The sequence below is a fragment of the Ochotona curzoniae genome, unplaced genomic scaffold, assembly GCF_017591425.1.
Source record: "Ochotona curzoniae isolate NIBS_2020 unplaced genomic scaffold, NIBS_Ocur_1.0 contig_3622, whole genome shotgun sequence".
Lineage (NCBI taxonomy): Eukaryota > Metazoa > Chordata > Mammalia > Lagomorpha > Ochotonidae > Ochotona > Ochotona curzoniae.
In genome coordinates, this window is record NW_024465926.1 from 7882982 (window position 1) to 7895080 (window position 12099).

General features: G+C 41.3%; 1 protein-coding gene across 6 annotated transcripts in view; it reads right to left on the reverse strand.

Annotated features, from left to right (window-relative positions):
• CNTNAP4 (contactin associated protein family member 4) overlaps positions 1–12099 on the reverse strand; it is a 250036-nt gene that overhangs the window by 20399 nt on the left and 217538 nt on the right. For 5 of the 6 annotated variants that reach the window (XM_040982339.1, XM_040982340.1, XM_040982341.1 and 2 more), the window contains 2 exons: positions 2521–2760; positions 418–642 (listed from right to left, as the gene is read on the reverse strand). In XM_040982339.1, the coding sequence (XP_040838273.1) occupies positions 418–642; positions 2521–2760 (465 nt within the window). The remainder of the gene's footprint in view (positions 1–417; positions 643–2520; positions 2761–12099) is intronic. The other variant, XM_040982345.1, reaches the window with a different exon arrangement.

The following is a 12099-nucleotide window of genomic DNA, read 5'->3' on the forward strand; positions in this document are numbered from 1 at the left end:
TTTGTGAACATTCTCTTGATACTTCTTTACTTTGACTTGGAAAAAAGTATTTGGTACCTACAAACAGACATATTTCAAAGAAATTCACAAAACCAGCATTGATGTCTGTAGGGGATGTCTGTAAGTGGCTTCTACCAATAACGTATCATAAACATTTTAGATGAGCTAATTAACAATTCACAAGACATGTAGAAAATTATCAAAATGAGAATGAGGTAAAGGTGCCATCATTACTTCCAACAACCCTTTGGGTTTTTGCTTTGGGGATAGTACTGAAAAAACAAAATGAATACAAAAACAGATACTCCTTTTTTTTTTTTTTCCTGCTTGTAGTTTACAAAGTGACTACAAAAATGATCCACAGTGTTATAGCCCTAATGTTCTAATTCAGTTTTCTCTTGTCCAGCAAGCACTCACCATTTTTGGCAATAATAACTGAAAGGTACTCCTTGTAAAAGGCGCTCATATAGAGCAGCAAGCTCGGGGCTCTCGTGGTCCGGAAGCCGAGGCTCAGCACTTCCCGGCTCAGCTTCCTGTCGCCGTGAAACGGAGCAGCGTGCGAGCTGGAGTTTTTACTTAAGGAATAATTTTCTTGAAAGTTGTACACCACAGATGAGCCAGACCCAAAATATGCAGAAATCTCTGAAACGACATTCACATTGTGTGTTAAAATATGAAAAGTACAAGGATCTCATTCTAGTTATACTGCCTGAAATGAAATCTCTTTAACAATTTACAAATTGCATGGATGGAAGAAACAGCTTCAACCTTGGAGTGACACGCGGACTAAGCGGGCTTTCATCCTGGTATGAAACGACCTCATGTTTGGGTGACCTAGAATCAGTCCACCAGTTTACAATCAGATGCTCAAGGCTCTGAAGGCGTAAATTAGGCTGCTGGTCTTTTACTCCCTTGACCATTTTAACTCCAATCTAGGATGTGCTAGTCTCCTAGTAACAGTTACAAAACAAGGAAGTTTGACTAGTCTCTCTTCCAGGATAAACAAAAACAAAAGACAAAAAAAAAAAAAAACCCTTTCGTTCTAAACACTTTCTCATGTTTACTGTACACTATAAACAAACATTAAATATTTTAGAATGAGAGACTAGAAAAATGCATTTGCTTAGCAAAGAACAATCAAAGGAACTATCTGCTTCTTTAAATCGTTTTATAAAAATGTAGGGTTTTATATGTTGGAGATTAATAGCCCAAATTCACTTTGCACATGCACACACAAACACAACAAAAATGCACCAAGTCTAGATGTTTAAGAAGATGGAGGGAAACAGCAGTGTAGGATTCCTGGCCTTTCTTCTCTGTAGTTCTATAAAGGACTGGTGTTTGAATTAGAATCAGACACTGACTGGGTCACGTAGCAACAAGACAAAACTCTGTGTTTTGGCATATTTGGGGTTTGGCTTGGTTTATTACTTTTATATTCCACAATATTCTCTTACAGCCAACGTAGCGTGTTGGTGGGGAGTGATATTGCCGGCTGCACTTAGTAAGGTGCACTGGAAACCACTGACATCCAGAGAGCAAAGGCATGCTCTGAGTGAGAAGTGCTCTTAATTCCAGCTTTAAACCCGATGCCTCTTAGGATGGTACCGGCCACGTGCGATTATTACCCCAAGTTGATTTTTAAATTATAGCTTGTTCCTCATAATAGCAAATGATTTGAACAACACATTTTTTTTTTTTGCCAACTTCTCATTAACTACTCCCAGTGTTTTCTTTGCAAATCACAAGTTGCTTCCTTTTGTAGCCAATTTTGGTTTTTCTTCTTCAGAAAAAAGGTTCTGAAGTGGCCCAGAGACATTTAAATAAGATAATTGAATTTAAATTGGATGTCAATTTTCTATGAGAAACAATGAAAGTAAAATAAACATTTTTATATTCAAAAACAGTGCGTCTAGAACACAACTAAGATTTTCAGCTTTTTTCTTCTTCCATGACATAGGTCAGCGAAGAAGAAAACAACAATAACAAAAGAACACCTTTTCCTATTTTCTTTCACTAGCAGATATTCAATATATCATATAGTAAAATATCTGACTATTGCATTATGCATCGATTTTTATTAGAAAGTTATTCACATCCGTGACCAATATTTCCCTGACAAAAATTACAATAAAAACAAGTTTTCTAGAATCCCTTGAATTGCTGAACATCTTCATCAAAAATAACAACACCTTTAATGACTTTCAAATTGACAACTGTCCCATGGGGCAAGTCTTTGACAGTCATGTGAGAACATCAACATTAGATAGGAAAACAGCAGATGGTGCAACTAACACTCAAAGACACCTGGAGGCGACTATTAGTGAATTTATAATCAATAGACACTCATTTTTCACGAATGGAGTCAAATATAAGGAGTGAAATGTATTGGGCATTCAGTAGAGTTAAAGGAAAAAAAAAAAAACAAAAAACAAAACACATGCAGGAAAATCATCTTTGTTTCAAATGGCTGCCCAGATGAGACCAGCCAGGCAGTGGGGCATCTCCTGGCGCACTTACCATGGGAGCAGAACGGCCCTGTGTAGGCGGAGGGCGTGCAGTCACAGAAGAACCCGCTGGGCTTCTCCCTGCACTTGCCGCCATTGCGGCACAGCTTCCCGTAGCTGCCACAGTGCCCTCGGCAGCCTGGCTGCACGCCCGGCGTCACCCGGGCGCGTTCCTCCAGATCCAGCGCCACGCCATTCAGCTGCAGAGACCGGATACAGCCCAGAAATCCCCTCTGCCGGGTCGCGGTCCCGCCTAAAAGGGAAATACTATGAATCGAAACACGTTCCTGGGTGTTTCATCAAAGTTTTAAAGACTACAGGAAATGGAAGCCTTACCCGGGATGGGGCCTTATGGAGAGCAGCAAACATTGGATAAGCCATTAAAATATTGGAAACACAATTCATGACCAAATATAGATTCCCAAAGGATGCAACATTAATCCAATCATGTTAGTGTATTTCAAAGATCAAAATAGAGGTTATACCTTGAATTCAAAATATTAGTGAAATATATTGCTATTATACATAAAAAATTACATTTCTTGCAGTTTTAAGTAAACATATATTGACGAAATCCAGACACTTGCTCCAGGGGCCAGTGGTCTTAGTTCTGTAAGAACTATGAAGGAATCCTTGCATTTTTCTAAATTGACCATTCACCGATGTGAAATCTTGTTGCTTGTTCATTCACCAAAAACAGTAATTGACTGTCAGACTCTTTGCTTTTATCCTGGCATATTTCTCATTGTTTCAGTGATCCCCACTTTCTGTTGAGAATGATTCTTAACCAAATTGGGTCTAGGGCTGGTGAAGAAACAAGTGGCATGATATTGGGCACGTTTAACTATGTATTCAAGTCACCCTGGATGAGCTTCATGGAGTTTGGGGGGTTCTCTGACCTCGGTGCACGGAAGCTGAGGCTCCTGGGAAGGGTTTCTAAGAAACATACAGGCTCCCTCCAGAAAATACTGATTTGCAATCCAAAAAGACTCTGTGAAGGTCAGCAAACCTGGTAGGGGATTCTTGAGCAAATGATCACTTGACTAACATTTTCTAAGCCTTATCTGATAGGTTGACAAGCCCGAGGTGGGTAGACTTATAATCTGGAATACAGGAAAATGCTGCCCCAGGGCAAACGCAGGGAGTGACTCCTCTGAGAAGCAGCTCCTTCGGGAGCAGATGGTATCATTTCCACTTCCTGTTCTCTTTTCTTTGAACATGTTCATTTAGCTGGCTTTACATCTAAGCTTGATTACTTAGGATTTCCTCATCTTCAGAGATGATAGTTTTTTAAATAATCTTTTAGCAAAAAAAAATCCATAAATAGCCCAAATAAACAGATTCTTCTCATGTTTTATTAATTCACCTGTATCAGTATTGTTCTCCTAGGAGACACATTCTCTGTCACTACTGCTTCTCAGCACACGTCACAGCGATTTATGCACAACGGCTGCTCAATGACCATCTATGTAGCCACTAAACCTCAACGTATTCCAAGAGCTGGCATTCTTGCTGGAGTCTGCACTGCATGTAGGAAAGGATGGAGGCTTGGGGCTTCCAGGCTTGAAGAGGGGAACACAGGCTGATCCCCAGAAATGTATGGGTTCCTGGAACTGAGGACCAAACCCAACAAGCATGGATTAATATATTAGCTGCACTATTTGTAGCTACTGAAATAGAATGAAGGAATATCTGAAACAAAGAATTACTGAAAATTTGGACTCATGGACATTCATCCCCTTTAGGATTCACATTCGTAGATGCAATGGTTTCTATGCAGATTGCCATGTTTTGGTGTGTTTACTCATCTGTTCCGTTCCCACCATTTCTGTCTGTTCAATGAGGGATCTGTAAGGTCACAAGGGTGTATGCATATCACATTGCATCTTCATCAATCCAAGACTAAGGCAAGGAGACAAACATCTCAATTTCAGCTCCTTTGTGCACACCCAGGAAGTGGTCGATTTTTCTCCCAAAGTTCAAGAAGAGCAGGCAGTCTTGTTTAATTACTCCTTCAGTTGCTCAGTCTCCTCCCATTCTCGCGGTCTCACTTCTGTCCTAACGCTTGACACTCCTCTCAGTTGCTTTCCACGTCAGAGCTGCCACTCACCGTGGCATCACACCTCCCTATCTTCCCACTGCCAATTCAACTCGATGAGCACATACCAGCTTCAAGTCTTCAGCTAAGATTCTTTCACCCACCCTTGCTGGAGTTTTCTTGGTAAGGCTGTCTGTAGCCTCAGCTTTGGCTCTGGCCTAGGAACTTTTTGGAGGGGACAGGTACTATGGCATTAGAACTAGGAGTTTATTCCTGGTGTATTTTATTTACTTGCTGATAGAATATGTATAATCATGAGACATGCCCCACAATAGACATAGTGCTGAGCCATTTTGTTATGCCTCCAAAACAGGTTCAGCACATTGACACAACTAGCTAATCCTCCACCTCCAAGCACTGGGATCCCACATGGGTTCCAGTTCAAGTGCCAACTGCTCCACTTCCCATTCTGCTCCCTACTTGTGCCCTGAAAAAGCAGTATAAGATGGTCCAAACCCTTGGGACTTTGCATGGGAGACCTGGAAGAAGCTCCTGGCTTCAGAATGGTTCAGCTCTGGCCATTGTGAACCAGCATATAGAAGATCTTTCTCTCTGCTTCTCCTCCTTTCTCTGTAAATCCTAATTTCCAATAAAAATAAATAAATATATTTTTTAAAATACTGTGAGACAAGCATATTTGAAGTCCCAGTCTGCCAGTACCATAAAAATAGTGAACTCCTTCAGGGTCTGATGACTGGATACAATCCACTTTCACCTGTTGTAGCTGTGCTTCTTATGTGTTTGTTTTGGATGATGATGGATTAGAGAAAAGAGAACTCAGAGACTGGCCCACAGGTTAGTTAGAAACAAAGGTTGATCAGAACCCACAGATCACCTTGCACTCCAGGGAACACACCAAAATGTGTTCCAGAAAGAGCATCCCTCCGTTTACTCCTGAACCTCCCCTGACCTTTCGTTTGCACAGCGTTTCCTCTCTTTGAGCTTTATCGAGCTGCTCTCTGCGGGAGCTGGATCTAACACCGGAAGCATACAGTTATGGGCAACTGATGGTGCTCTCAAAGAGCATACAGTCCAGAAACGTATTTAGATACAAAAATAGGTGATTATCACAATTTTAATGGTAGAAGTAGGTACATAAGGTAGAGAAGCAGCGAATGGGATTGCTAGCATGAATATATTTATGAATGTGTAAAATACGAAGGGAACTAGAAAATTTCATGGAACTGAAGATAAAATCAATTATATGTTAAAAATTAAAATACATTGAAAAATAAATTATAAATCCATCAAAAGACATGCAAAAAATTGTCCAGAAAACTATGAAAAAGAGTATAAAAAGAAAGAAAACAAAACATAAATAATTGTACAAATAGTTTTAAAAATAGAAGTTCTTTGTGACATGCATTTCCTGAGAACCTCTGGAAGGTTTTGATAAACATATCGGCTAAAGAATGGAAGAAAATCAATATCTAGAATTAACATTTGCCAAATCAAATAGGTTTAAATTACACTTTTACATGATTTGAAAACATCATGTCTAATTAGACATAAACACTTGTATCATGTGTATATTGAGGACTTTTAATTGGCTGTTAGGTTTTGAGTTAATAACTATTTTCAGGTATAACTATTTCAAAACAAAAACAAACAAAAAAACCCACATGGCTAATGTAAACAAGACCGGGCTTGAAAAGTTAATTAGAGATTTCAAAGCTTTTTCAGGGTTAGAATACTTCCAATTAAAATGAGCTGCAGTTTGATTAATTGATTCTGGATGTTTCTGCTGAGCTATTATGTTTGGAACTGTCTTCCAATTAATTTCCTATCAATTTACCTGCCATGCTATATCAGCTGTAATGAATTCCGGAACTTCACAGACACCTGAGAAACCCGTGAAACAAATTTCTAACCTTTCTATGCGATCGAGTACCGCTGGCTCTGTTCACTCACATAATGACGTGGAGGTCCTGGACCAAAGCTACTTGGCTGGGCGCTCAGTAAAGACTGACTGGCCCCATCCTTTCATCACATTCATTATTCTCAGGAAGTTAGCCTAAGTGACAGCTGTTATTGTCACAAATAGTAGGAGCTGGCTCTTTCCTATGCCAATTTTCCACTATTTTTGTGGCAGGAAGACCTTTGAGACTACAACTTGATTGTTTAGTGGCAAATTATTCATGTGCTGTGCTTGGATATTGTTGAGGATTAATTGAAAAGCGCTCTATAATTGGCCCAGTAGCCCTACAGGAGGAAAGAAATCAAGATCCCCACATGTCTCTTTAAAGTTCAGAGTTACGGAAACTTGGCTGGCAGAATAGAGGAGCTCTTCCTGACCTAGACACTGCAGCAGAGAGACACAGGTAAGATCCCTAAATCAACCGAGGAAAGTGACTGGGCGTGTGTGTTCCAGAGAGACCCAAGTCAAGACAGCAGAGGACGAAAGCGGAATTCTGTGCATCACAGGTCAGACCATGAATCCTGTTCCGGTACAGCCAGGCAGGGGGAAGACTTCAGCTTCCGGAAATGATGCTGGTAAAGAAGGTTAGACGATGAGAACCCCTGCTGTACTTCCTCCCTGCCACTTTCTTTCTTGAGCAAAGGCTGAGTGGAGGGCACCGTGGAAGACGATCAATGCCACATGTAAAGAACTATGTGAATTAAAATGGATCATGACATTGGGTGCCATGACATTTGGGTGTCAAAGCCCAAAAATTCAGTCTTGTCTCCCCGCCCCCCAAAAAATTTTGCCATGGATATAGAGAGAGCAGACAAGACTGGGGCCAGGTATATTTATTATATATCATTGTTTCAGTGCTATCTTGTTTGAACACACCCAGGCCTATTTTTAAAAGATGAATATTAGCAGCATTGGTTATATTCTCCTGTCTCAAATCTCATCCGGATTCGGTCGACAGTCACCAGGATGCACCTGCCAGTCACTGGGCACACTGGAGATTCCTGAGGCTAATCATGACGAATACTCTCCAAGGGGGGAAGAACATAATTAAAATAAATGATACGATTCCCTTAAAGAGAAATGTGACTTTTATTGTACTGAATTGATAATGGGGGACCGCATTAACTACAAAAGAAAATTAGAGTGAAACAGAAATTATTTAAGCAGAAGGCTTTTGATATTCTCTTCCCATAACTTACTTTAGCATATCAAAACCAGAAAGTTTTAAGAAAAGGAAAACTCTGGAATATATTATCATTAGGAACTTCTGTTCATCAAAAGATACCATTAGCAATATGAAAACACAATTAATTCACAGAGAGGCAGAAGATTAATGAGATAAATTTCTAGGATAAAACTCAACCGATACACGTAAGGAATTCTTCAGAACAGGTTTAAGACCACCTGGCAGAAGATAAGCAACAACTTTGAATAGCTACTTCACAAGAAGGAAATCCAAAGGGTCCACAGGCCCACGGCAGTCTGGGATGCCCTTCTGCTTAAATCCCAGAGGACAGCAGTTCTAACATTAGGTGTGCTTCCAAAAGAAATGCAGAAGTTTGTTCACCAAAATGAACACCACAAGGATGCAGCTGTAATACCTAATATTTAAGGGGTCCAGTGTGGCAGCCTAGTGGCTAAATGTCCTCGCCTTGCATGTGCCAGGATCCCATACAGGCACCGGTTCTAATCCCAGTTGCTCCTCTTCCCATCTAGCGCCCTGCTTGTGGCCTGGGAAAGCAGACAAGGACAGCCCAAAGCCTTGGGACCCTGCACCCACGTGGGAGACCTAGAAGAGGTTCCGGATTCCTGGCTTCAGATCAGCGCAGCTTCGGCATTGCGGCCACTTGGAGAGTGAATCAGATCATCCTCTCCAATAAGAAATAAAAAATAAATCTTTAAAAAAATACCTAATATTTGAGACTACTCAAATTTCTACTCATAGCAGATAAATATATCATGGACTGGTAGGCCCAATTCCTTAGAGTTTAACATTAAACTTTAGCTACAGCATTCAGAAATTGTTCATGCTGGATACACAGTATGTATTTGTTGATGATCTGATGCCATTGAAATGTCCAGCGAATGACTTCTGACTGTGTCCCAGGCCCCTTTATTTCTCCTTCAACTCCTAACCATCAGATATTGAAATGGAGTTTGCCTCATTTAAAAACTTGTCAGTAAAAGAATTTAGACTGGAAACAAAAATTGCAGAGCTGGGTGAATGAAAATCAATTCAAGGCTAATTTAAGAAGCTTCTAGGGAAAACGCTGAGTTTACAAACCAAAATAGAAAATGACCACTGTCACATTTCAGCTCAGAAGTGATTGATTCTTTTCTCTCCATCGTTTCCGCAGTTGGAGGAAGTCAGGAGCCGTGAGAGCAGCAGTGACTCTGGATTGTGAGTTCTTCATGGTAACAAGGTCAAGGTTAGATGTGCAAGTCGGACCTTGGCACCGTGGCCTAGCGGCTAAAGTCCTCGCCTTGAATGCGCCGGGATCTCATATGGGCGCTGGTTCTAATCCCGGCAGCTCCACTTCCCATCCAGCTCCCTGCTTGTGGCCTGGGAAAGCAGTGGAAGATGGCCCAAAGTCTTGGGACCCTGCACCCACGTGGGTGACCTGGAGGAAGTTCCTGGCTCCTGGCTTAGGATTGACGCAGCACCACACAGCCATTGCGCTCACTTGGGAAGTGAATCATCGGATGGAAGATCTTCCTCTCTGTCTCTCCTCCTCTCTGTATATCTGACTTTGTAATAAAAATAAATAAATCTTAAAAAAATGTGCAAGTCACTGATAAGCACCATGCCTGTCACTGAACTTATTTTTTCAAGGTGACGAATCCCAATTCTGAATGCAGATATTTAGCATGTGTAATGAAACCCACACACCGAGAGAAGTGAAAGGGTGTGAAGACGATGACAGGTGGTGCAGTAAGACAGCAAGGCGAGGGATGTGCTCCAGCAGGTGGACTGTCCTTGCACAAAGCAAAGCAACGTGATGCGACAGAGGGACAGAAGACAGTCGCTTACAATCTGCAACCACATTGGGTCCATCCTTTTTTCACTTACTCCTGTAGGGGCTTTTGTTCCTCATTTTGTTCCTTGTTTCCTTTGCATGGCATCCTACAGCTCAGATTAACTGAAGATAGCTGTTCTGATGCTTGGAACTATGGGGGTGATTTTACAAAAAGCCTTCTCTTTTCTATTTTTCAGGTAGAGACCAATGCTATGCGGAGCTCTGAAGCTCCATTTATCATCTCCTTATTCCTAATTTCAATTGTCATATATAACTTTGCCCAACTGGGTCACAGTTTTTAAAGTTTTATTTTTTTTTTTGTTCAGAAATTAAAGCATTAATCTTGCCTTGGAGTTTCACCCAAGGTGGGAACACACACTTCATGCGGGGAATTTGGTGCAGAGGATGAAGCAGCGAGCCATGGACAAAATGCAGCACACCCTTTGTGTTAGCCCATTGAACAAGCCTCTTCCGAGCAAGTACCAAAAACTCCTCTCAGAGAAACATAACGGAAACAACTCCGTGATATTAACAGGTGATATCAATACAGGCCTTACCAATGATACAGAGAATATATTGCAAATCACACTTAACCTATAGGCAAATATTACAACATTTTATTGTAGGTCTCACTGCTCAAGATAATATATCAGGAAAATCTATTTTTATACGTTACTGAAATTTCTAATGTCTTATATCTGGGGTATGATCACATAACTTCTTTTCTGAGACACTCCGCAAGAGAACTGTCTACCAAATTTGTTTATAAACAAGTGTTTCATTTTTGGTAAAAAGCCACTGAATGTTAGGATAGTAACACCATCTGTCCTAGACTAAAGCTAACTTAGTCTTGCAGTTTTTTTTGCACATTTATAAAGAAGTAATTTAAAATATTAATATCATCTGTCTCCAGATTTAAAACATTTTAATTAGAATAAAGTCATGCTGAACACCACAGACTTACTTTTCACAATCACATTTACCTCGTTCATTTGTCCCAAAATGCAAATATAAATGATCGTCGTTACGCACACCCGAAAACACTAATGAGTTATAATTATTGCTAAGATGGACGGATGAGCTACAAAATTTACTCCCTGAACTTGTAAGTAAGGGAAAATAAATTGTCCTTTAAAATTTTAACCAGAAAATTAATCACATTGAATCAAAGCAGAGATTCTCTTTCACCCATAAAATCCCTGGTTCTGAGGCCGGAGACAACTAAACTCGAGCATAGTTGAAGATATTAAGATGTGAGGAGGGGCCAGCATTGGGGTACACGAAGTTAAGCCACTGCTCATGAAGCTGGCATTCCCTGTGAGTATCCTTCCTGGCTCTTTCACTTCTGTCTGGCTTCCTAGAAATATGCCAGGGAAAGCAGTGGAAGATGGCCCAGACTTCAGGCCTCTGCCACTCACATGGAGACCAGGATGAAGTTCCAGGCTCCTGGTTTGGTCTGGCCCAGCACCATTGTGACTGATGAGGAAGCAAACCAGGAGATGCAAGATAAATTCCCCAACCTACACCTCCACCCTATCTCCCTTTCCAAAATAATTAAAATAACTTTTTAAAAGATTTGAGGAGATGGCCCCAGCATGGTAACTTAGTGGCTGAAATCCTCACCTTGCATGTGCCAGGATGCCATATGGGTGATGGTTTATGTCCTGGCTACTCTGCTTCCCATCCAGCTCCCTGCCTGTGGCCTGGGAAAGCAGTCGATGACGGCCCAAAGCCTTGGGACCCTGCACTCGCATGGGAGATCCGGAAGAAGCTCCTGGCTCCTGGCTTTGGATCAGCTCAGTTCTGACAATTGTGGTCACTTGTGAAGTGAACCAGTGAAAGGAAGATCTTTCTTTTTGTCTTTCCTTCTCTTTGTAAGTTGGCCTTTCTAATCAATCAACAATCAATCAATCAAAAAAAAAAAAAAAGAAAATGTGAGGAGGCAGCTTCCAAAAGGACCTTTCTACGTAGGGCATGTGCTCACACACCATCAATGAACAGAGGAGTCAAATCTGGCATGAGTAGCGTTTGAGGGGAAGGTGACATCTTGTTGAAGGAGGTGACATAGTTTTCTTGGGTGACGAAGAGTTTTCCATGGTAGCTGTATGGTTTGTAACCCAGGTATATAGCCTGGGTTACAGGACCAGGTATCAGCTTTACCCATTGCTACATATTAGAATAAAGGAAGGAAATAAGAATATCTAATTTCAGATGAAATTAAACCCAGGCAATGATGTGAAGAAACCAAGAGTCTGCAAGAAAGCAGCTTGCCCCCAAGAGCATATTACCACAGATGAGCGGTGGGACACACACAGCAACAGCCCTGCGTCAGTAAGGTGTGCCCGTGCACATGTCAGAGCCCTGCCTCTGCCTTTCCGTGTCTCTGCTTGAGCCCACACCACCAAAAATCTCCAGGAGGACCACCTATCCGCTCCCCCCTTCCTCCTCCGGGTAGTAAGGGAAAACTTCACAAGCATAAGTTAGATGATGTCGCTTGATCTCTTCAACTGCCATCGCATGCTGTGGCCTAACAGACCCCACTACGTAGCTGAGCACTGC